A 26,164-nucleotide genomic window follows, 5' to 3' on the forward strand; every position below is an offset into this window, starting at 1 on the left:
AATTGCATTTGGCACCCTTGGCAAGCCCAGCAGCAGTACTAAGCACAGCCTTTCCACTCTTCTAAAGACATTATTGTTGCACATCCTCTAGAATCACAGGCCAAGAAACTGCTGGCCTTATGTTTTCATATTGTCTTAATTATTGCCTCTTCCCTGCAGCACCATCTCACCCCCTTGTACTTCTCTCCCTAGCAAAATAAATGCTGCAGTCCAACACAATCTGGAGGGCTGAGCTTTCGTCCACTCCGGCACTGTATTCAAGTCCTGGGTCACAACTACGTTTATTTTATGTGCCTCCCAGACAGCCAACTCAAGACTTGATGACCTATGATCAGGTTTTTGGGCAAGGTTTATTCAGAGGCAGACTTCCTCTAAATATACTAACCAATATTGAGGGAGTCACAACTACAGCCACACATAGCACAAGGTAAATGGGAGCAAAGAGAATGTGGGATTTGAAAAGCACAGAGAACGGGATAAGGACTGGGCAAACAGGATTACCAGCTAGAAGGTAGGGAGCAGGAGATAATCTTAGCAAGCAGTACAGGCTACAGGCAAGATCAGGTAGTGAAACAGAAATCCTATAGAAAATACTGGAAGCTGTCTCCATCCGACACTCCCATGCCAGCTACAGAAAAGACAAATGCTAGAATAGAGCAATAGCCCTTTCAGGTAAACGCTGGCTGAGAGGTCTTACTTTTCCCCATTTAACAAATAGCGATTTCAGCATTGTATCTTTTATTACAAATGGGCAGGGCACCATTAAAAATTGGGTCTTTCTCATTCCAGGAGCATCACAGTGGGGGGAGGACTGGAGACTGCATCAGGTGTAAACCTAAGGGGGTGACACCACTGTTCCCCAAACATTTGTCTTTCAGTAGAAACAGGCTCTGGTGTTCGCCTGCATCCCTTTAAAATGCTGACAAGATGCTATGAGTGGGGCGAGGCACAGTGGGAAGAGAAAGGAGAGGCCCAGGTTGTAAAGGAACATAAATTTAAGAATTTTAAGTTTTCTTTAAAAAATCACATCTTACCAAATTTTCACTTTAACCACACGGAACTATGTACATGTATACAGTTAAACTGTATGTATGATATTGGAATTTATAATCTATAATCTGTAAATTTTTCCTAGTTACTTATGTCACAACTATTGCTGTTACATTCAGCAATATACAGGAGTTACAATTTATAAGTAACTTGACTACCAAAAATATTACTAAGGATTCTGTATGGTTTGGTATGGGAGGAGATCAATGGGGAGGGGGATGATGACACCGTGAGTTACAACATGGGCTGACTCCCACCCTAGTGACACCACTGCCTCACTCACCCACAAATTATTGCAACTGATAGGTTGAATAAACAGGAGACATAGACAAAGCATTCCTTTATTGCACCATGAATCATTGCTACAAGAGGGCTATTGCAGAAAACCCCCGCTTGAGGTGCAAATGTACCCATGTTCAGGGTCTCCATGTGTTGGCAGGAAACTGCAGAACTGGCACTGCCAGAGGGAGAGAGACCACTCCCCAATGAGAGTGAAGAGTCTAAGCGCCCCACTCCCCAGGGGTAAAGTTGTCAGTTCAAAGTAAATGCAAGGGCCAAAACTGGCAACTGCTTTGATGTGTTACAGAGCAGAAGGAATTAAGCAGGTTTTCAACCTTTGCACCCAATCTGTGTATAGAAAAAAGGGTGCCAATGTTGAATAGGCAACAAGATGAATGAGATGCAGGTGTTGCAAGAATAGGTGGGATGTACACAGACTGCCCCTCAAACTGATCATGCACTTTTGGGAAGTTACAGGTAAAGGAGAACCTGCCAGAACACAGCCACCAAAGTTACTCTTAGTTTAACATGTACCAGGATCTTTTTTCTTTAAATATGGTAGCATTCAAATATTTAATAGCCCACCTGTTAAGCCTAAAGTGGTACTATTCCAGCAATAGATACATCACCATCTCAATGTTCTGTGACTTATGGCTAGCGGATGCTACTGAGAATTCATTATTAGGTTTCACTCTTTTAGGGCCCAGTGATTTCCTTTGATTTAAGAAACAAAAATAAAATGATACCCAACTGTACAGGGCAGCCAACACCATTTCCAGCTCTCCTTTTGCTGTACAGAGTGTGTTCCTGACTGTAGAAATAGGACATGGAGGACAATTTAGAAAAATATATCTGTCAAGGAATACTGTGTTCATCTGACAGGTAGTCAGGACACACATGGCTGAAGAAAAGCCACAAAAGTTACCCTGTCATTATGACACAGCAGGGAAGGGGATAAGCATCACTTCAGGCAATACGGTGTCTACTTCTCAGAAGTTAAGACACAGCTCTTGGCTTTCTTCATCTCCTGGCAGAAATGCAGCAGAGGGACAGTGTAGCTCATCAAACTTAGGCCTTGAGTGGAGATGAAGGCAGTGCAGGGGTGTGTTTGTGACTGTTCACCCCGACCCCACTCTTGGTCCACGCGAGGCTCCCACTGCCACCCTGGGATGGTGCCTTCCTCAGGCAAAGGCTCCCTGTAACATGCCTGTAAACAATGCTGACAGATGCCTGCTTTCCATTAGAAGATGTGCAGAAGATCCATTGAGAGCCCTCTGAAACAACAGCATCCCACTTGGGTCACGAGAAAGACTTCCCCTGCAAATTCTGCAGAGCTAGCAGCTTGTGACACTTGACATTTCAATGTTGGTCAAAAGGAGCGCCAAGGTATAGGAATCTGCCATAGCACTGATGCAGCTACTGATGCATCTCAATCCGTTGAGTTGAGATTTACAACAGGTGAGTGCCACAGGAAAACCTTTATCTAACTGCACCATCTTGACCACTGATCAAAGCACCAACGATTCTGAAAACATAAGGCAAAATATGTGTGCATAACTATATTTGTGTGCAAAACTCCTACAATGTCCCCATTTATCCTCTTGAGAATTTCATACAGGCAGAACATAGCTTCTGTATCTAGAATACCATGGAGTTAGACTAAACAAGGACCACATTTAACTTCCCTAGCATAACATTTCCTACAAGTAGTGCTTGTGGCTACAAATATATTATGTAGGTGTATATATGTGTGTAGTGATCCTAAGGCGAACCTATCTCAGGGTTTTATGGAGCTGATGGTATATTGCTCATTCAAGGTCACCCAGTAAGTTTCCATGGCCAAGCAAGGAATCGAACCTTGATCTCCAGAGTTGTGGTCCAAAGCTCAATTCAGTACACCATGCTGGCTCTTATTTATAATCAGATACAAATAACAAATATAAATACAAATATAATCAGGTACAAATAATCAGAAACAAATAACTAGCTACTTCTTATTAATGTATTTTCTGAGTAACAAAGCTATAATTATGTAACTTCTTAACAAGAAGCAACTTCACTCTTTTTGTGGTGCAATGATAATTTTTCAGTTACTTTATTGTTATAAGCATGTAGTCTCAATGGTGGAGGAGGTGTTCTAAATGATTCTCTGTAAGGTACTGAGTAACTGTCATGGTGGATGTTAAGAAGGTGTTTTGTAGCACAGGCTTGCAGGAATCAGATTAAAATAAATTATTTTAGTTAATTCTGAGAAATGAGAAAACAGTGAATTACCATTATAGTTATTACTATAGCTCCAATTTTTAAAAGTAACTAACTACTAGGGGGCACTGTGTAAGGTCCTTTCTACGTTGTTGAACTTCAACTCCCAGAATTCTTTACCAGTAGCTATGCTGGCTAGGGATCTGGGGAACTGTAGTGCAAAAACATCTGGGAAAACACATGATTCTCACTTGGGTTTTAAAGTTATCCAAATGTCCTCCATCAATTATTATCCATTTGCTCACTCCCAGAAAGGGAAGTGTTGCAATTCCAATACTCAATACAATTACCCTCCAGTTCCTCACCATCTCACAGCCGATAGCTCAGGCTAGCCAATTTAGCTGGATGTGTCTCAGTCCAGAAGTTACGCCGGCTTTGCAATTTCTGGAAGGCATTGAAGTTTCTTCTCCGCTCACGTTTGAGCTTCTTCATTTTCTTTACCTGACATAAACATAAGAATGTGTATTTATTTAATCTGTAATAGTGAAGCCACCATCCCCCCCAGAAGCAACACAGAAAGAAATCCCAACTGCAGAAAAGAAAGCAGATGATAACACAGACAAGCAATGAAAAGGGGGGGGGGGGGGGGCAAGTGGCCCCTTTCTCCTCCTCCCCACCGCCACGGGGTGTCCTTGGGGCTTGAAGCCCCAAGGACACCCCTTTTCAGGCTGTGGGGAAGCGGCGTTTTGCCGCTTCCCAGCAGCCTGAAAAGCGGAGGATTGGGGCCTCAGCGGCTGCCGTTCTGGCAACTGAGGCCCCGATACACCGGGGAAAGGGGCGGGTACAGCCCGCCCCAAATGGGCGGTCTGTAACCCGCCGAAGTCTCCTTCTTTTATATCCTTCTGTCCATTAGACAAATGTAAAGAAGTGTGAGTTTTTGAACCAGTGGTCCTTGGTTTTGCTACTAGTTCTTTTCCCTGCATCTACTCATTCTATTCTTTTGAAGAGCTGTTTACAAGAACTTCTTGGATCTGCACTAGGGATATCCCAAATTTTTTTTCAAACTGCAGTGTGACTGGTTGATGTGGCCCTATGGTTTGAAGGACAATTTTAATCCTCCCTGAATTTTTCTACCTTTTTTTAGTTATACAGCAAACGTATAATCTCACTGATGCAGCACAGCACTATAATAACTCTTAACAAAGAAAAGAGAAGAGAAAGGACTAGTTTTTCATTGTTCTGGTATGTCTTAAAGAAACCCACTCAAAGATGGGAATAAAATGTTACAGCTGGTGCCAGGAACAACAGAAACATTGTATGGATATTTTAAAAAACAAGCCAGCCAAGAACTACAGCAACAAATACAACAACCCCCCCAATACCTCTGCCTTATCTGGAGGAGCCCTTAGTCAAAGCTTCTAGTTGAAGCTTCTATCTTGTCCTTTCCAGCATGAGGAGTGCTAAGAGACCAGAAAGCAGAATAAAAGACAGTTGGATGTAGATAAGGCCAGATGTTTAGATCTGGAAAGGGAGGAGGCAAGCAGAAACAAACAAAAAAAAATGGATGAAGGGAGTTTGGAGAGACCAGATAACCAATCACACTTTGACATCATGTGATTTTCAGACTTCTGGATCACTGGAGAGCTGTGCAGCTACATCTATTGGAACCTCCACAAGGAAGCGGCACATGCCATGTTTATAAACTGGTTCTCCAAGGCTGGTAAGAAATTCCCTCCTGGCAAGGAGAGAACACCAGGATTATCCATGTTGCTCCAGAATGCACTTTTAAGTTACGGATTGTTGCAGGCAACAACGATCAGACATGAAAGGGACAAAGAGTTCAAATTGCCATCTTCACAGAATATAGCATGTCTCTGAACAGCTTGGACATGACTTTCCTTTGAATCAATAGACTGGATTTTAAATAAGCAGAAATTTAGGAAGCCTCCCAAAGCCTGGAAACTGACTTTTTTCTTGGAATGGATCTTCTGCCCTTTGTCTACTGATGTAAATGAAGATATAATTTGCAGTTATATTTCTGAGAAGCAAATGTAACTTTCGAGGTGTTCTGTTAAAATTAAACACCTGCAAGGGAAGAACTTCTTAATTTTGTAGCTATCTGAAATGTATTTGCTTACTTTTTTATCTGGGCAGTGCAAATCAGTATAAACAGGCTTTCAAGTTATATAAGCAATTATTGGAAAGATTCAAGGTAGATAAAAATAACATTTGTGGTTTCTAAAAGAAATAACTGTTAGAATTGAAATTATATACTGATGATGAGCTGATGATCACTGGGAAAATGTACAAGATGTTAATGAAAACAGAATTAGAAGTCAGAACAGGTAAAAGACTATATGGTTAAATTGGCTTAGAATTTGGCCTATATAATATTGGGATGGAGCATTGAGGAAAATATGTGGAATTCGGGCCTGAAAGAGCTATCATCTTACAATATGAGAGAAATTTTTACAAGATGAGGTACTGATGGTACTTGACACCAGGCCGATCATCTAAGACGTTTAAAGAACTAAAAATAAACATTGAAATGTTCTGTACATAAAGGTTCTTTTTAATCACATGTGGTGGTCTCATGATAAAGCGAAAAGCTATTGGAGACAAACAGAAAAATTAATGAAATCTATTTTTCATTGCAGAATCGAGTTAAGACTGGAGTTGTTTTTGTTGGGTATACTGCAGAAGAAATGTAAAGGTATAAACTGTAAAGTGATGCATGATGTGATTATAGCAGCAAGATTGTTGTTTGCCCAGAAATGGAAAATGGACTGCCTTCCTACAGAAAAGGAGTGGATAGTTCCTGAGTTTGCTGAAATGGACAAAATGGTGATGCTGATTAAAGAAAAATTGTTGGACATTTTTTAAGAGATTGGAAAAGTTAAAAAATCTTATATGTTGCAGAAATTGAGTCTTGATGGAAATTTGGTTAATTATTTAGGTCAGAAGTATGGTCAGTCCTCCTTATAGGCAGGCTTGCCTTCTGCGGCTTTGAGCTTACATGGAAGACAAGCTCAGGCAGAAATAAGGGGGTGCCATGAGCATGCACCCCATTATTTCTTATGGGGCTTGAGCATACGCCGTTTTCCCCATACACCGGGGGGGGGGGGGACGGATCCCCCATGTTCGGGGAGGGCAGACTGTAATATAAAATAAGATAGCATTGCTAAGAAATCATATACAGTCGTCTCTTCCGATTCACAGGGATCCATTCCAAATCCCCCCCGCCCCACGAATCAGGAAAATCGCCAATACTGGAGCCCCATTGATTACAATGGCAGTGGGCATGCCATTATGTCCCTCCTGGCTTGCCGTCCAAAAAAGACTGACAGATGCGAACAGCAAGACCACAAATCGGGAGGGATGACTGTATACTGAGCATTACTGTATATACTCATGTCTAAGACAAGAAATTTTAGTCAAAAAAAATTATCAAAAAAAGTTGACTTATCCATAATTCAATGTAAGTACTGTTCTTTAATGCTTATTTAAAAAGAAACTGTCCCCTGGTGAAAGATAAGTGTGGTGTAATCTGTCCTGGAAGTACTGACGCCCCCCTCTACTCTCTCAACCATGCAGCTTTTAGGTTGAACCCAAACAGTTATGCCTGCAAGAATTTTGGAAGTTCTTTGGCACTGTTTTCCTTTGCTTTATCCTTTAGATTCGTTGTTACATGCCACTAGGTTTACAATCGACTGATCCATGGGTCATATCAAAATCCGTAACTTTGGCTCCAAAATCTGTCTTCAACTTACACATGAGGTTGAGTTATAGGCGAGTATATATGGTAATATTTTTAGGCTTGGGAAGTGAGAAGTCAAGTATGGTTTGTGTCACTTGTACTAAGTGAGTTTGTGTTTATTGTGTTAATAGTTTTGTATAGGGGGAGTGAGCTGAGGGGATTTGGGGGGGTTAAGTAGTTCAATTTAGGCTATCTTTGTAATTTGGTATAGGATGATGTTATGTGGTTTTTCTTTTAGCTGTTTTACCTTTTAAAAAATTGAATAAAAACCACTACACTAAATGTCATGGGATTTTTTTTTTTTTTGCCTCTTTGGGAAGCAATGGCCATGACTGTCTTTGTATAGATGATTTTTCTCATCACCCCAGAGAACAAATGTTCCACTTCACATGATCATGTGTTTTCTAGCTCTGGGTATTCAGGTAGTATGGCTGCATCCACACTGCAGAATACAGTTTGACACTGCTTTAAACTGCCGTAGCTCAATGCTATGGTATTCTGGGAATTGTAGTTTTGTAAGGCATTTAGACTTCTCTGTCAGAGAACTGTGGTGCTGCAATAAACTATAATTCCCAGAATTCCACAGCACTTACCCATAGCAATTTAAGTGGTTCAAACTGGATTATTTCTGCAGTGGGGAAGCAGCCTATATTGGATATTCCAATATTGGGTGCTGGAATTCTCATGGGGGTCAGGAAATCTCTCATATTATCACACTCAATGGAAGGTTTTCAAGGTGCTTGGAAAAGCGTTAAAGTCAATCAAAAGCCACAACTGGATACAATAGTCAGGCTTGCAACTAATGTCTCCTTACCTTTCCACTGTCAAACTCTTCATCCCAGTCATCAAGAACTGTTTGGCTCCGGAACCATGCAGAATCATGAATGGCATCTTGGCTGATAGCAGACACTTCACCATCCCATGTCAGTACTGTGGAGCAAGTATAACAGTCAGAATTGTTAGGAATTGTGGCATCACTCTTCACTATCTGGCTTTGCCTCATTTCTCCCCTGAACACTAGTCATCATCAAAATAGATGTATGCAGCACTTACAGAATGCCAAAGACTTCAATTATTTTCTTCCTGCCTTAGAGCCTCATGTGTCAAGAGAGAGGGGGGAAAAACCTCTGTTTGCTTCCAGCAAGGTATGACATCTGCATGAAACTTTTAGTAAGTGATTTGCAGTCCCAAAACACTAAAGGTGGAGCATATGCTCCTCATCCATGTTCTAGTAGACAATAACCTTTATTCTGTTCTCCTTTCTTTGCTCAGTTCCTTAAAATCCTCCATAAAGATAGCTTCAGCAGGAGAGATTAGGAATCTGACCAGAGATAGGCTAATTAAGTAGAACTACAGACTTTATTCTTATCCGTCCTACATTTTTTGTTGCTGCTGTGACAATCTGCTCACAGACCTTGGATTCCTCAAACTTTTTTAAAATCAGCTTCAAATCACTCCCACAGGCTGGGAAAGCTTTGTTTCTCTACCAATCCCTCTTTCTCTCTCCAGACTTACCTTGCTTTCCGTAAGCCTTATCCAGGGAGCCCTTCAGCAGCTCCTGGACTACATCAGACTGCCCATGCTTATGTTGAATCTCTTCCTTCTTTGGACTCAGGATGTTCAAGGAGCATTTGTCCTCATGTCTAAGCAAGCTGCTACAGTCCAAGGCTGCTGTGGAAAGAGCAGAGTGCTGGTTTCATGAAAATGTTGCATATGCAAGTCTAACTGTGTTGGGACAATTAAAGGCATGCAGCTGGGTGGCAGTAAGAGAGCAAAACAGCAGGAACAAGTAATGAATTATTACTTAGTATCAGATGCATTCAACTGATACCTCCAAGGTGAAATAAGCAAGATACCAACACATTCCTACAAGCATTTCCATTTTCCCCACATTTCTCCAAGACAACCAATCCACCACAAAATAATGGTAGTATGTAACTAAAGAGGCTACACCCCCAAATGAATCACAAAGATGCATTTAAATTGAGTGCAGGCACAAAAGCTGCCCTTCCATGCTAGACCTCTGGGGGATACATAGCTTGCTTGCTTGGCTGCTTAAGCCATGGCAGATGACAAATGGACACATCTGCTCAGCACGGAACAGGCGCCCAATTTGCCCAAGTTAAACAGGGAGATGTTATGAAGCCTAGGGACAAAAACAGAGGTCTTGGATAGAAATCACATTCACATATTAGACTAGCACTGGGTAGAATCATTTATACATGTTCACTGGTTTGCTTACATAAATATGTAGAAACTACTTTATTTATTTTTTAAATAAGAGAGCTATAAATAAGTGGTGGTTCTCGTGAGTTTCAAAGAACTCATATCTGATATCAATGTGATTCCCCTTGGGGTAAGAGACAGTTTAATACAGTGGAGTTCTTTTACAGCTAAATTCAGCCTGAGAGTCACAGCAAGGGAAAGCTCACCCATGCTGGTCCTAAAGAGCAGCGAACCTGATCAGGACTGCAGTGTGTGTGTGTGTGTGTGTGTGTGTGTGTGTGTGTGTGTGTGAGAGAGAGAGAGAGGGGGGGGGATTAGATGTACAGGGGGACATCCACTTTCACTGAGGCTAGGAGAGTGCAGGACCCCCATGAAAGTGGAAAAAACGCAAATAAAAACCCCACTATTTTTTTACCTGAGTGAATACCTTTCTAGAAATCTCTAGGTCCTCCAGTGCAACTCTATTGCAGAGGCTGACCACAGAATCATGCTGGAGGACCTACAAATGCCTAGAGAAGTGTTTTCTCTAGGAATCTCCAGTATGACTCTATGGTCAACTTCCAGCAGAGTCACACTTGAGGATCAAAAGATTCCAAGAGAGAATGTGTTAATCAAATCCACAAATAATTTAAGCAACAAAAGTCAAAGCTACAAATGTGGAGAGCCAATTGTATACTAACTTTATTATCACACATATGCTAACTCCCCCTCCCCCCCCCCGAGGTAGCCACATCTCCAACCTGAGGGGCTATCATTCGCTGAGCAGAGACCATTTCCATGTCCTTTTTTGAGGGGGTTGTTCACTGCAGCCACCAAGCCCCCCTGTCTCTCCCTCTTCTTGTGCTTCCGGTGCTCACTCTCTTCAGCAGAGCTGCCTTTGTCTGAGCCTGTTGAAGGGACCAGCTTTTTCTTCTTTTTCTTCTTCTTCTTTGTGTTACAGAGCTCCTCTCCCAATACTCCTCCCTCACGCTGTGGAGGGCAGCTATAGACAGTGGATTTTAAAATAGATAAAAAGTTAAATTTAAACTCCAAGTTCTATTTGAAGAAGGTTGGAATTCAGCACTTTGAGGAGCAGCTTTGCATTTCAAGTTAAATCCCAGAACAGATTCACTTCTCAATTAACATGGGAGCCCCCAGCCAAAACTGCCCCCCATCTGAGAATGGGGGTGAGAGAAGCAAACTCTCAGCCTTGCAGAGAAATTTTTGTGGCTTTCTACTCCACAGAAAATACCAATATTGTACCATCTTGAAAGGAAAAAAAAGGCTGTGTTTTCCCTAAAGATGCAAGGCACTGGCAGGCCATACAAGCGTTGCTCATATTCTGGGCATCAGGCAACACTTTGGCACTAAGACAAGCAAAATGCTTACCTGTCCATGGAGGACAGTGAAGGTGTACAGTCTTTCTCCCTCTGCTGCAGCCTCTTTTTCTTTTTTTTTTTCCGGATGGAGTTAGTCAGATTAGAATCTGGTGCCCTGGAGTTCAAAGATGCTCCCCTTTGTTTTTCCTTCTTCGCTGACACCAAGTCACTTTTCTGTATAGAAGAGGCCAACACATGGCCATTTTCCTTCAGTTGCCTCTTCTTCCTGGGAGGACTGGACAGCCAGGTACCCTCAGCACTGAAGTGTGTAATATTCGCGTTGCAATGGGTACCTTGCTCTTTCTCTGGAATACTATGCTTCCTTTTCCTCTTCCTTGAACTAGCAAGGAAAGGTTCTTCGTCCCTGTCTGGATACGAGTGGCTCAGGGCCTGGGTGGGCACAGCAGGTGGTGACAGAGGGGCAGCAGAGAGGCAGCGTGGTTTGAAGCTGGATGAGGGTGTGACGTTGACAAAGGTGCTGTCAGCTAAACGTGGAGGTGCTGAAGATTTGGAAGCAGGTGAGAGCACCCTACAAAAACCATACATATATAAAAACTAAGATGCAACAAATTCGGGAGCAGTGAACGTCTAGGCTGAATATCACAGCAGTCTCAGTTTTACAAAAGAATCGGTGCCAGCATCCTCACCAATATTGAAGATCAGTGCTCTTTGCATCATCCAAAGTGGATACAAAAACATTATCAGCCACTATCAGCCTGGAAAAAAACTTTTCCCACTTTTCAAATGGCCTGACCACAGCTTGTGTAGCCATTCCAAGACCCAATGTCTTCCCCAACGCAGCACACTTCAATTCACATTCAAACAAAATTTGATGGCTAGGAAACAGGATACACACACAGAGAGAGGAATAGTAACTAGCATACTTCCTTAGAACAGACATGGAACTTTCTGGGTTGCAAAATATCTGCTTCAGTGTTATAGAGTTCCTTCAGTACTGAATTTGGTTATTGGTACTCATGCTTGTAAATATACAACTGAAGAATTCAATCAATTCATAAGAGTCTCTGTGTTTGAGAATGCAAGGTAGGAAACCTCTGAGATATACACTTCTTGTTTTTATCCTACATAACTAGAAGCTACTTCCTGCATATAACTTCCTTCTGCTACACAGTAGTGTTCGAACACGTACAACCTAGCACACTGCATCTTGCAAGAAACAACCTGCTCAATTCTACTGGTATTCCAACAATGCATATAAATCCTGTTACTTTATGCTAAATAAATGAATAGGATCAAGAGTAGTGAAATTAGCTGCAAATAGTGAAGAGCATTATTGCAACATGGAAAATATTCATTGCTGAGTGATGCTACTGTGTAGCTCTACTGATAACAAGCCACAGTGAGGCTGTATACCCAGGAGGTCTGTTTATCCTAGAGAGCTTAGATCTCCTGTGCCGAAGAGAACAGGCTGCTAGATTCCAATAAAAGCTTGCCAAAGATTGGGGAAGGAGAACCTCCCAGCAAGAAACTACTCTTCAGCATCATATCTGTGTACTGGCAAAGACAGTCAATCTTAATGGGTATGATCAATTTTCACCTTAAAGTAGAGACCAAAAATCTCCCAAAACCAACAAGAGACACAGTTATCTCCAGTGCAGTCCTAGACACTCTAGGCTAGAACTTCAGAAATACCACCCCCATATTTCATTTTGGCCATGTGGGATGGGAAGTCATAGTCCAAGACATCTTGAGGGCACCAAACTGGCTACCCCTGCTCTAAGGATTCCCTGAAAGGCTTTACTGAGGAAAAGTGCCGAAAGTTATAATCTTAATTCTCCCTAACCAGGTGTCCCCCAACTGGATACAACTCCCACAATCCTAGCAAACCGCTAGTCATACAGGCTGGGATGATGGGAACTGCAGTCCAGCACACAGAGAGGGCACCTGTTGGGAGAAGGCTGCCTTACAAAGACTAGTATTACCACCCATACAAACTATGTGGCAAAGATCACTCTTGGGAGATGCCCAGGACTGTCATTCAGAAAAGCAGGTGAGGGCATCGCTTACCTGGGACAGCCAAGCGCAGCGGCACAGACAGGGTGGATGGTATTTGTGGCAGCTGGTGGGGAGTGGGGCGGCGCTCGATGCTCACTGCCGCTCACTTTCTGCAGTGTGTTGCTGCCCTGTAGTTATCGACATAAATAAAAACTTGGTGGTCTAAAAAGGAGGTTTCCATGACCCCAGGGGGCAGAGGGTAGAATAAGAAAAGAAAGGGGGGAGGGGCAAAACCAAAAAGAGGTGGGGGTGGGACAGGGAGGGGAAGAAGAATCAGAGAAGTGTTTGTTGTTAGAAACAAAGGGAAAATAAGGAAGGACATGTAAAAGAGACAAAGTGTTAGAATTGATAACGGACAGCTGATATCTCTCTTTCTCTCAGTGGCATGCCATGACATCTCTCCCTAAAGGGAAATACCTTGAATTTCTCTGCATTGGCCCTCTAAGATGGAGTCTCCCTTGAAGTTGTGTCTCATATACCTCTGGGTACAACCCCACCAACCAAAAGGGCTTGGGAAACAAGTAAAGGTATAGGCCAGCTCTACACCAATTTCACCCCCAGACTATGGGAAAGCAGACCTCTCTGCCTAGATTCTCAGCACAAGGCAAGTTGTACCTAAATAAGGACTCAGACTTGGCAAGCCGAGCAAGTGAGAAAGCCTCCTGGGCTATCCCCTGTGCCAAACATGGCACTGATGTATGAAACACTGTCACAAAACTGAAATGCTCCCCTGCTCCTTCCTGAGTCTGGGGCAAGAACAGGGCAAAATTCCCACCACCAAACGCACCTTCCTGGCAGAAAGTGCCAATTTCTTTGCAGGTGGGGGTGACATGGTACTTCCCAGCTCCAGATTGTTCACATTAGCCAACAATGGTGACTTTAGCTTGGCAAATTTGGAGTCCTCAGAAACATGTTTTCCAGAGGCACAGTCCGTTTCCTGAGAGGAGCAGTAGCCATTGATGCCCATCGTGGTCTGCGGAAGCCCCTTAAGGGAGTTATGTGCAGGACTGGATGAAGAGGAACTGCTAGAAGATGATGACGATGGTGATGAAGAAGAGGTCAATGATGAAGAATCCTTACTTGGTAGCTCGGTGCCTCCTTCACGCATTTTGGCCTCAGGATCTCCTCTAGGAGAAGCTCCCAGCTGCGATGATGCCAATCCCTTATCTCCCCAGGAATTCTGCTTACCCATCTCCATCCTGGCACTGCCAGTCTCACCAAAGTCCTGAGATGTTTTGAGTGGCAGGAGGGGCTGTTTCTTGGACCTCTTGCTTAAGTCATCTAGGAAGGCTGGCTTGATAGGTAATTTGGGAGATGAGAACCCAATGGTAGGGATGAGCTTGGGAAGAGGAGACGAAGGAGAAGGAAGTGTCCCATTCTGAAGTTTTGAGTGGGAAGCAAAGGAACTGCGAGGAATAGGGACACCAGATTCCTCAGTTTCTGAAGTCTTCTTCACCTGAGTCACATCTTGCCTCTGTGTAGAAGACAGACAATGGTGCTGAAAGAAGACAGAGCCAACACTACACAACATAGTCATACAAGTTGGGATGACGGGAACTGCAGTCCAGCACACAGAGAGGGCACCTGTTGGGAAAAGGCTGCCTTACAAAGACTAGTATTACCATCCATACAAACTATGTGGCAAAGATCATTCCTGGGAGATGCCCAGGAGTGTCATTCAGAAAAGCAGGCAAGGGCATACACAACACAGGGCTACACCGGGCTACTGAGTCTGCATAATATAGCTACACAACCATATGCACACGCACACATGGACACATGCACTGCAAGACCACTAGTAAAATGCATTTCAAGTCACCTTGTTTTGTTAAAGTAATATAGCTTCTGTACACATTATTCCCGTGTTTCCCACATCTCATCTATTGAAGAGAGTGAAATAATACTTCTCAATGTTATCATTAAAGCGTATGGTCTCTGGCCTAGTAATAGGCTAAATTAGCCCTCCTCTCAGATGTTCACAATTTTGGGGCTACTTCCGGGTTCCATACTGGAAACTTCACTCTGAGACCAGCTCCCATATTCTGTAAGACAGAAACTCCCACTCACTTTTACAAGACAAGACAAAGCACCACAGTGCATATGCTACAAAGCACAGGACCCCAGCTCACCAACCAACAAAGCTTGTAGCCTCATATAAGGTGTTGGTATGCTTGAAGTGTGTGTGTGTGGAGGGGGGGGGGGGGGAGAGACAGACCCAAGATCTCATCAGCCAAGGAGATGGCTGAGTCAAACTTGCAGAGTTTAGCACACAAAATTTATGACTTTTCTCAATTCACGTAAAATGTTTGCAGACCACAGAATTCAGCTTTTCAGTCCAGAATTTGGACTGGCTGCATGCAACATTTTCTTTCCTTCCTCTTTAACATATGATTTACACAGTCTCAGGACTATCTCTGGAGGGCAGGTGGGCTGAGACAATGCTCACTTTACTCATTAGTGGTGATGAGAGGGCACCATTGGTCATGCTTTTCTTCATATTGTCAGAAACTATGCTTGCTCGGTTGGACGCAGGGCAGTTACTTTTGGAGATGGGCCCTTCGGAATTCTTCCTGGTACTTGGGATCCTTGAAGAAAGAGCAGGAGAGAACAAGAAAAAAGTAATTAGATCACTGTTGTTTTTAAACCCTACTCTGCAGATAAAGAACCTTCCCAACAGTCAATATTTTGATCACATGAAAACCACATTAAAAACAGCAAGGAGGAGAAGGTAGTTAAAAGCAGCAGATAATAATAGTCTCAGGCTGCTGCCACACTGCAAAAATAAAGCATTTGACACCACTTTAACTTTCAAGGCTCAGTGCTATGGAATTCTGGAAGTTATAATTTGATGGGGCACCAGAGCTCTGACAGGGAAAACTAAGTATCTCTCAAAACTAGATTCTGGAATGGCCTACCAGAAGAGATCCATCTTATTAACACTCCAGATGCCTTTAAGAAAGCACTTAAGATGGATCTCTTCCAGCGGGCGTACCCACCTGATCTATTATGCTTGAACCCTGAAAATGTTTACCTCCTAAGGATGATGTGCACATAGATTGTAATAATAATTTTTATATTGTTTTATAATTGACTGGTAATCAATATATGTATGAAATTGTGAGTTGTGAAATTTATGTATTGTAATTCTGATTTTAGCTGTTGTGCTCCCACCTCAATCCATGGGGAGAGGCGGGAAATATAAAGATTTTATTATTTATCATTATTATTAACTACAAATCCCAGAATTCCATAGCACTGAGTCATGATAGTTAAAAGTGAAGTCAAATTTCTGTGGTGTGGATACAGCCTCAAACTCTGAATCTAGAAGGCCTGTAAGAAGCATCACAGAAGCCTCCTTGGTGAGGGTGCTTTGAAGCTGGAGTGCCAGAAGTGAGAAGGTCATGTTACTTGTCTAACATCACCTCAGAACAGTGACCCAAATAAGGATCTCAAAGGAGGATCTTAAATAGGTTTGTGTGGGATAAGACAGCCTTTAAGGTATCCTGGTCTGACGCCCTTTACGGCCTGAAAGGTTAACTCATCACCTAAAGGTGAGACCAGAAAAGGAACCAAATAGCGCAGCTGTGAGACTGGAGGGATGTCATCCATACCCTTGGCCACACTAGCAAATTAAGTGCCATGCTTTGAACATAAACATCTATTAAACTACATCTGAAGAATATTAAATATGAGAACTGGATTACAGATCCCACACTACACACTGCTGTCAACTCAGACTGACAGTGGCTCTCCTGGATTCTCAGCCCTGCTTAGAAATGCCAGAAATTGAACTTTTCTGGACACAAAGCATGTAGTAGAGATATCACTGAACTACCACCCTTTTTCAATATGAAAAATGGCTGATTCAAATAGAGAACCAACACTAGAAAATCCACATTACACAAGACTATCTGGGTTCCTTGTCAACAGAGACAGATCAAGAACAGGCTTCTCACCTACTCTTCCTGCACAGACTGGCATTGGCAGCAACCATGTTACCATTCCCTACACCCAATACAGCCAGCTCCATTATCTGTACTTTATAAGTCCCACTCAGTCAGCAGAAAATCAGGGCCAGACAGCAAGAAAAGAGGCATGTTGGATGGAAAGTCATTCTGACTTGTGCTAAATATCACAGACAGCCCATTTACCTTAGATAGAAGAGCACATAGGCTTGTTGATTAAGAACAACTTTGATGTTGCTTGAATGTACTAGGGAATCATTCATCTGGTACCATTGCCCATTACTGGCCTGAAAACATGAAGAGGAAAAAAGGACTTGTAATGGTTTCCTAGTACTGGTGGACAGAGGAGAAGAAAGTGTGTAAAGAGAACTTGTAGCACCTTTGAGACTAACTGAAAGAAAGAAGTTGGCAGCATGAGCTTTCATAGACTAAAGTCTACTTCCTCAGATGCATTTGGGAGGACAGCCTATTTCTTCAAGGAGTCGCCACTACTATCATTAAAATGGAATTAACTCAGGATGAGGAGCCTCTATCCAATACTCTGTATGTTAAGGCTACTGTTGCCATAATCTCATACTCTCTAGAATGAATAGGGGTATGAATCCATCATCAGATGGAGGGCCACAGATTTTCCATTCCTGGATTACAACGTGTTAATTGCTGACCGTAAACTGTCGTAGCCAAATATCCAGCTTACATATTCACGGCATACAGTGAGCTCACTGTGGAAGACTAACCCTGGTAGAAAGATACTGCTAACTCACTCCTTGTGCCATTTAGCAGTCTACTGGGGGAAGGAACTCCTTACAAAATGGTTCTTGACCTTCCTAATACCTCAACCTTTTAATATAGTTCCTCATGCTGTGGTGACCTTCAGCCATAAAATTATTTTAATTGTTATATGCAAATATGTGTTTTCCGATGGTCTTAAGTGACCCCCAAAGGGGTTCCGACCCACAGGTTGGGAACCACTGCTTTACAACAAAGAAAAAACACTTGTTCCAGAGTTATGGGTTTTTTTTTCTAGGCCTTCTCATCTATAAGCATGACAACAGAACACAGAATGCCTTGTGAAGTGCCATTACTTTGAGCCAGCTCTTAGCTTTGGACATAGAGGCTATACAGAATGGCGATAAAGGCCAGCATCAGGGTGGAGTGGGGATGTGGCATTTGCACAACATGTATCCCACTACACAGCAGGTGGTGTCACGGTGCCCCTCTGGCACAGCGTCCAGATGATGAAGCCCCAAAGCAGTGCCGAAAAGCTACAGTGTCAGTAGCTATGGCGTCCTTTCCACAGTGCAAAAAGGAGTCACTTTTTGCAGATCATTTTTGCCCCACAGAAAGGCCAGATTGGGGCTGCGGCATGTAATTGCTGCGGCCCCAATGGCTAGGAAAGGGGCGGCAGGGGCTGTCTGTAAAGCCAATAGATCCCCAAATTTAAGCATTATGTAATATCTCAGCTAAATTGTTGCAAAAGCTTAACATTAACATCCCAAAGCTTTGAATGCAAATCATCCAAGGCTCATGCTGCCCTATTGGCACAGTTGCCCCTTACCCAGTAGCAGAAGACAAAGGACTCTCACCTTGACATAGCAGTAGTAATGCCCTGCATGACAGCTGTATCCTGAATGCACAAGCACAGCATAGAGGCCATACATGACAGGATCACCATTGTTTTGTGACATGTAAGGACGGATATTTAGGAATTCAGGGTAGCCTACATCCTGCAGAAGGAAGGGGAATAGTCTGTAAGAAATTGTCCCACCTGTGTAAAGCCTGTCTCTAAGTATACAAGCCTACGTAACTTTGAAGAGCAAAGCCATGCAAGGCACAATAAACATAAGGAGTTCAAGGACATTAAGCCATGTTTCTTTTCTTTTTTTTTAAATCTACAAGAGGTAAAAATAATGTGACCTTCAAAATTTTGCTGGACTGCAATTCCTCATCATTCCTCGCCAATAGCTAAGGTGGCTAGGACTGTTGGAACATGCTGTCCAAAAACATAAATAATAAATAAAATAAATAATTTTTTTATTTCTATCCCGCTTTTTTCCAGGCAATCAAAGCGGGGTACAACAGGTTAAAATACATCCATATATACATAAGACCCCCCCTTAAAACAAGATTAAACAATGTAAGATTAAAAACTACATATTAAAACCAACTAAGCTAAATAAAATCATCATGGGCAGAGTTCGCTGGATGGGAAGTCTTATTTGTGGCCTTACATCTGTAAGGCTAGGTGATTAGCTGGACAAACATCAGCAAGAACTGGCCAGCTGAGCTCTTCCAAATGTTCTCCATAGGGAGAAGGGAACACTGTCCACCCCCTCCCACCTTCCAGATCTTCACACCTTGGTGATCTTGCCTCCACTGAAGTTGGCAAAGCGCTTGAGAGAGATCGTGAGTACATTGGATGCTCGATGGATGGTAAAGCGCTTGCTGGCTGGCACTTTCTTCTTGCACCTGCAGGGTGAAGAAACAACACCAACATGGCACATACATAGGATGGGGCTGCTACTACAGGGGTTTGTGTGGGGAGAAATATATGGTGAACAAGAGATATTCTAAATGTCCATCTACAGTAGCTATGCTCAGCTGCACCTTAAACATGAGATTTTACAGACCTTGTACAGAGCTTGCTTTTCTATAGAGTAGCCTCCATGTGATTAGCTACATATCCATCTGAAATGCATGCTGCTGTCTCTAACTATTTAGAGAAATGGTTTTGTTTCAAGCAGGAGACAACTGTTGCAAAGGTAATACACACTGTGCAAATGTATACCAAAACTCTGCTTCTGCTCAGTTATTCCCTCCACCTAATCCACAAAGTCTCAATGACATTAATCTGTCACTGTCTAAGTGAAGCTACCCTTACCCTGCTGCGTTTTTTCAAAAAGGCCCAATTTATATTTTAAGAGTGAGTCAGCAATTACTGCAGCTGTGAAGTAGAACAAATCTGTCTAATCTCATGTTAGCCCTACCATTCTAGAAATGCACGTATTACTGTGTGTTTTTTCTTCAAGGCATAATGGAGTGAGGAAAATGGCTCACGGGTAAGTAAGAGGGAACAGGTAAGTCAAGACAAAAAGCCAAGGTAGAAGGCAACTCACTTGGCACACATGTAGGCATTCTCCCCACTCAGCACATCTGATTTTACAAATAACTCTAACGCCCGAACAATGTTGGCAGCCTGCTTTAATGAGAGACAGAAGAAGTTCAGAAGAGAGAGCTACATGAGCATACAAATCAGTTAAAAGAACAGCATCACCCAGTTTAAACTCAGATGTTTACAAGCCTGGCTTTCCCCTAGTGCCCTCAAAATAGGCTATGACTCTTTATCCACAGCCAACACATCTGGAGGATGGCAAGTTGAGGGACGTAAACTAGTCCCTGAAAAACAAGCATTAAAGGAGGACTATTGAAGTCATGAGAATGTACGCCCACAGTATGTAAGGACTCACTGTAGCTTCTTTTGATTAGAGGTTCAATATAAAGGGCTTGAAGACAAACACATAATGCACCAGTGAAGCAAGTTTTAAACATTAGCTAGTATGGAATTTAATTTATACTCCAGTGATCTGATTGTCCATCACAATCAACACAAATTGCAGAAATATGAAACACTTTTTATTCATATCCTTCTTCCAGAAAATATTTAACATCAATGTTATAAAATCTTGAAATTCACTTTTGAGAACAATTAAAAGTGCTCAGATTCTTATCTTCCATCCCCTCAGATTGTACTGCTGCAATTTTACAAAGCCTTCCAATGTATATCCTTAATGTTAAAAGGATTAATTAATCAAGAAAAGTTTCATTAGATTTTAAGAAGAGCTCACAAGGAGTTGTACATGTACAGTTTGCCCTCCCCATATGTGGGGGAACTGTTTTGGACCCCCCCCCCCAGCATATGCTCTAGCCCCATAGAAAATAATGGGGCATGTGTTTGCGGTGACGCACACAGTGTGAGTACGTGCTCCATTCTTTCTGCTGGTGCTTGCCCTCCGTGTAAGCTCAAAGCTGCAGAAGTCAAGCCTGCCTATAAGGAGGGCTGACTGTATCTAAGTCCTATTCCTTTGACTAGACTATGACACTCCTCTGCTTGGATGATAGATGGTGCAACCCAGACAATTTACTGGAGAACTATAACAATAGCATGAAGACAAAGCAAAAGGTATCTCTTTCTGAAGATACTCACTGCCTAAATAAATGGCTATAGATGTAGCATGACCCCATTCATTTTCTTGGAAGTCCATGTATTCCATAATCTGTTTTCCCCATAACATGCCCCTCTCCATTCTCCCATTCCTTTTCATTTTCTATGTATTGCTGACCTACTACTAGTAGCTGAACTATTATAGAGCATAAACACATTACACTTTTGAGCAGGCTGAACACTATTCTAAAAGCCAAGGGTGGTAACGATGTGGCCCTCCAAATGTTATTCAACTGCAACTCCCAGCTTCCCCCACCATGGGCGATGTTCACTATGTTTAATGGGAAGTGCAGTGCAACAACAATTGCAGGGCTATTTTGTACTATTTTTTAAATTTTATTGCAGTTTTAAAACATTGTATGCTGCCTTCGATCCTCTGCTGAGGGAAAAGGCAAGATACACATTAAATAAACAAACAGCATCTGGGAGACTGCACAGTTCTCATGGCTGCTGTAAACTGTGACCATGCAGAAATCAGAAAGGCTACAAAGCTATGTACAGTGGACCCTTGTTATACGCTGGGGTTTGGTTCCAAGATCCCCCGTGGATAACAAAATCCGTGGATACTTAAGTCCCATTAAATATGGCATAGCAAAATGGTGTCCCTTATAAAAAATGGAAAATCAAGGTTTGATATTTGAAATTTATACTTTCATTGAACATTTTCAAACCGTGCATGCTTGAATCCGTGTACAGTGGTCCCCCGGGTTACGAAATTAATTCATTCCGCTGCCCTTTTCGTAACCCGGAAGGCTTTCGCAAGCCGAAAAGCCATAGGCGCTAATGGGGAAAAGCCGCGATTTGGTGCGAAATCACGCCGAAAAGCACCAAAAGTTTTTTCGTAACCCGAAAAAACTTTCGTAACGCGGAACAGTTTTTTTAAATAATTTTTTTTCGTAACCCAGGAATTTCGTAAGGCGGCGCATTCGTATCCCGGGGTACCACTGTATAACAAATCCGTGTATAAGAAGGGCCGACTGTATATATCTATAGCAGGCGTGGGCAGAGTATGGCCCACATGTAGCTCCCAGGACCATTTTTGTGGCTCCCAAAATATCTGGGGGTTTTCAATTTTTCCCATTGTTTTTGCCTCAAATGTTCTCTAAGGGAAATGGGGGACATTTTCACCCAAACTTCCCCCCACTCAAGCGAGTTAAGTCCCAGAAGAAGCTTTTTTGAAACAGGAAGTGAAACAGAAATGACCTCCACTCACTTCCTGTTGTTAAAAAAGGCTTCTCTTCTGCTAAAATAGCCCAGGGGGCCTAAAAACATAGGGAAAATGCCTCCCAGAGCCCTGCAGAGAGGGTGGAGCCCTACAAAGTGTGGACTTTCACACAGAATGAATACTGTATTTTCTGGCGTATAAGACTTTTTAAACCAGGAAAGTCTTCTCAAAAGTTGGGGGTCGTCTTATATGCCAGGTGTCATCTTATATTGCAGGTGCTGAAACTTCTGAGCCGGACTGGAGAATCTGCCGCATATGGTGGGGGGAGTTCAAAAACGGCTGCAGCCGCATCCCTTCCATATGTTATGACCATATGAAAGCAGCAAGGACAGCGCTGTACAAGTACGGTAGAAGAAAATCTTCAAGACAGGGAGGGCTGGGCAGGCAGGGAGAGCCGACCAATCCAAGCAGGCTTTGTATACAACAAGTTTTCCTGCTAAGTACCTGCATGTCATAATCATTTGAATTAAAATTACCATATTGAAATCAAATCTGATGTTTTTTTAATTTTTATTTGGTGTGCATTGGAAGAGGGGTAGTCTTATATGGCGAGTATATCCTAAACTCTATATTTTAACTGAAAAAGTTGGGGGTCGTCTTATATGCCCAGTTGTCTTATACGCCGGAAAATACGGTACATGTTTTAGCATATCTTTTTACCATTTTTTGACTAATAAGTAAAATAGTTTAAACAGTTGAACAACTGTGACATACCCTGATCTCCAACGCCACATCCAGGTAGGGGTCATAGGTATCTGAAACACTCTTGCACATGGAGCACTTCACTGTAAAGAAAGCAGAAGAGTTACTTGCCTGCTCTTCGCGGCCACTGCTGCCTGCCATGGTCACATTCCACAATAAGAAGGTTGAGACAGCAACACTTCTTTCTCTAGCCCAGCAAAACCAGCAGTGGAAGCCTCTAAATTCCAGGATACCCCAAATCCCCTTCACAGCCTAGACTGAGGCCAAAGAAAGCTAGCAAGAAACTGACTCAGAGCTGCTGCATGCCCACAGGATGATTGGCACGGCAGAAATACTGCTGGGCACAGGAGGACAGTCTGGAGGAGTGATGTTATTTCTAGACTGAGTCAAAGCTTGAAACACTAATGATGTTTCAATACTAAAGGACCTTCCAGCCAAAACTCAACAAGAAATTTAAAAAAAGGTAAACCTGGGATGCCTAAAGCTCTAGGGGGAACTTCCAAAGCTGTGCTCACCACGAGATCGGAGGTAACCACCAAAGATCTGATGTACCAATGTGGTAGCCTGAGTCTGACGATCCAGCCTGGAAAAGCAAACAACCAAGTGTTCAGAGAGTCAGGAGCAAACTTCTGAATAAGACGTCTTCAATTCAACATAACAGCTTAGATACCAAAGCAGCCATACTGCTCAGGGAAAGCCTTTGCTGTCTTAATAGGACTGGATAAAAAGAGGCAGCCAGTACCAGCTGAATGGCTGTTAACCTAGCATAGTCTTCCCCCAATCATATGCTGTTCATCAGTTTGCGAGACATCACACCTACACTAAGTTCCATGCACAAGGTCTCAATATGTTCATTTCTTAAACCCAATGAAAATGGTATTGTCCCTCCCGACAACAGAAACAGGGAGCTGTCCATACTTGGTATAGCCATTGAGGCAGGCTTTCTGCATGGCATCAATGGTGTAGCGCAAGAACTCATGAGCATCCTCCTGACTGCCAAAACGGAAGTGCCGAGCAATCTCTGCCAGAGAAAGAAAGAGAATCAAAATTTTGTTTCCTAAGCCCCCTCATCAAGGAACAGATGTTATCAAATGAAACTCAGAAATCTCAATTTCACATCATAAACCAAAAATCCATATTCTGCACCAAGGAAACTCCAATTTCACACTCAACATAACTATGCAAGATGCTAATGAGTGAAATGTATGGTGCACTCCTACCCTCATATGTGAATTTCTAAAATATTTCCAGCTGCAACTTGAATGGTTAGAACACGAGTGGCCACTTATAAGTGGGCCAACTTCTGCCCGTCCATAGTACATCAGAAGTGATGTTACATCACTTCTAATTGCCATTTTAGAAACTTTAGAAAGTTTCTGGCCACAACACAGGCCACTTTCTTTAGCTGGGGTGGTTGGGTAGATTTTTATATGTATATAAATATGTAGTAAAACATAAAGAAGGAATGGTTGAAGAGATAATAAAAACAGAAGCAGAAGAAAGCAAAGAAGAAATAATAATGAAACAAAGAAAAAATGGAAATACAAATAAGAAGGAAAAGATGGCATGTCCACCAGATGACACTGTATATATAAGAATCAAAATGAACTATATAAAGAAAGGAAGACATGAGTTAGGATAAAACTATGTATTAGAAGGATAATGACTATAACAACTGGAATTGTAAGTGTAAAAATAATAAATGGGATGCAAGATGGTCCAATAAAGATAATTTTTTTAAATAAGGGAGTGATGTCATATCACTTCTAGTTACATTTTAGCAAGTTTCTGGCCACAACACAGGATTTTTGGTGGGTTGGGAAGGCAAGCCACCACATCTACATGCAGTTTTAGTGCAGAAAATCACAGCTTGGGAACTGGAAAAGGGTGTGTGTGTGTGTGTTTTCAGAGCTCTGTGTGACCTGCAGGCCACACTGTTCCTACTGTAAAGGAAAGCAGAGGAATACCCACATGCCCTTAAGGTCATGACTTACACATGTATGACTGTCATGATTTCATATTGCTCAGGATTTCATATCAACCAATCCTTGTTGTTGCTGGTTTTTTTAAGCCAGTTTTTCTCAATATTCTATGGGCTGTGCATAGTGGACATATATGCACATAGGATCTAACACACACCAACATACACACCAAGAGTATCTCTCACACTGAAACACCCCCCACACCACACACACACAGGATCTTTGGTCTCTTCACCCTATAAAAACTGATGAGATATAGTATTCTCTCATGACACTTTTCAGAAGCCTCCTCCACTGCTTACTTTTAAGATCTCTGATGAAGGACACTGGCTTGATGGCATTTCCGCTGTTGGCGAATGCCTGTATCATGTGATTCTGCATAACGCACATCATGCAAAAGCCTCCCTGGTGGCCTGAAAGAGACGAAATCAGGAATTAATTCACACTCTTTGGAGCAATATCCTGCTTCCAAAGAACAAATACATATTTGGCAGAGCCAGAAAACCCAGGAGAGTAGCATACCAAGTTTGCCTAGGCAATACTATGTAGCTTGCCTGAAAATAATGACAGAAGAAATATAAAGAGAAAGGTGCAAGTGCTGCTTCTGCTGCATGGTTAAGCACCTCCAACATCGACTGCATGCCCATCAAGCACCAACAAAAAATTTGCCATTTCTCTCTGCTGGAGGCAACATAACACCCCAGAGGCAGAACTGATACTTACTGTATATACTCATGTATAAGTCCAGAAATGTAATCAAAACTTGACCTCCAAAAACCTGGGTCAACTTATCCACGAGTCAATGTAAGAAGTGTACTTTAATTTTTACTTTAAAAAAATATAGGAGTCATCCCCTTTCAGTGAGTAGAGTGACTAAGGCCTGTTACAGACTGCCAAAATCAAGCTGCTTCGGGTCTCTCTGGAGGTATGCTGTTTAAATGATGCATGCATCCTAAGAATCTGGAAGCTGCACCAAAGCTGCACTCCAGTGCTTAGGAATGGAGTGTGGCTTTGGTGCGACCTCCGGCTCTTAGGACCCATGCATCATTTAAATAGCATACCTCCAAAGAGACCCGAAGCAGCTTTATTTTGGCAGTCTGTAACAGGCCTACAAGTGAGTACTTAAGCCATCCTGAGAGCACCTAAAATAAACATCGGCCACCTATAACTACTCTCTCAT

At 42.4% G+C, this 26,164-nt stretch overlaps 1 protein-coding gene across 5 annotated transcripts in view; it reads right to left on the minus strand.

Moving 5' to 3' along the window:
• Nucleotides 1-1,142: 1,142 nt before the first annotated feature.
• LOC149322293 (ubiquitin carboxyl-terminal hydrolase 36-like) overlaps nt 1,143-26,164 on the minus strand; it is a 31,390-nt gene continuing 6,368 nt past the window's right edge. For 3 of the 5 annotated variants that reach the window (XM_089538749.1, XM_089538764.1, XM_089538758.1), the window contains exons 4-20: nt 25,287-25,397; nt 23,921-24,023; nt 23,518-23,585; nt 23,015-23,085; nt 19,970-20,052; nt 19,211-19,322; nt 18,440-18,580; nt 17,040-17,140; nt 15,335-15,473; nt 13,676-14,362; nt 12,901-13,016; nt 10,883-11,401; nt 10,255-10,496; nt 8,804-8,959; nt 8,103-8,218; nt 3,897-4,032; nt 1,144-2,854 (exon numbers count right to left, since the gene is read on the minus strand). In XM_089538749.1, coding sequence (XP_089394875.1) covers nt 3,901-4,032; nt 8,103-8,218; nt 8,804-8,959; nt 10,255-10,496; nt 10,883-11,401; nt 12,901-13,016; nt 13,676-14,362; nt 15,335-15,473; nt 17,040-17,140; nt 18,440-18,580; nt 19,211-19,322; nt 19,970-20,052; nt 23,015-23,085; nt 23,518-23,585; nt 23,921-24,023; nt 25,287-25,397 — 2,897 coding nt within the window. In that variant the 3' untranslated portion in view covers nt 1,144-2,854; nt 3,897-3,900. Of the gene's footprint in view, nt 2,855-3,896; nt 4,033-8,102; nt 8,219-8,803; nt 8,960-10,254; nt 10,497-10,882; nt 11,402-12,900; nt 13,017-13,675; nt 14,363-15,334; nt 15,474-17,039; nt 17,141-18,439; nt 18,581-19,210; nt 19,323-19,969; nt 20,053-23,014; nt 23,086-23,517; nt 23,586-23,920; nt 24,024-25,286; nt 25,398-26,164 lie in introns of all 5 variants that reach the window. The other 2 variants (XM_089538780.1, XM_089538770.1) reach the window with 2 other exon arrangements.

The sequence above is a fragment of the Sceloporus occidentalis genome, unplaced genomic scaffold (assembly GCF_023333645.1).
Source record: "Sceloporus occidentalis isolate IW3139 unplaced genomic scaffold, rSceOcc1.0.p SCAF_1, whole genome shotgun sequence".
NCBI lineage: Eukaryota > Metazoa > Chordata > Lepidosauria > Squamata > Phrynosomatidae > Sceloporus > Sceloporus occidentalis.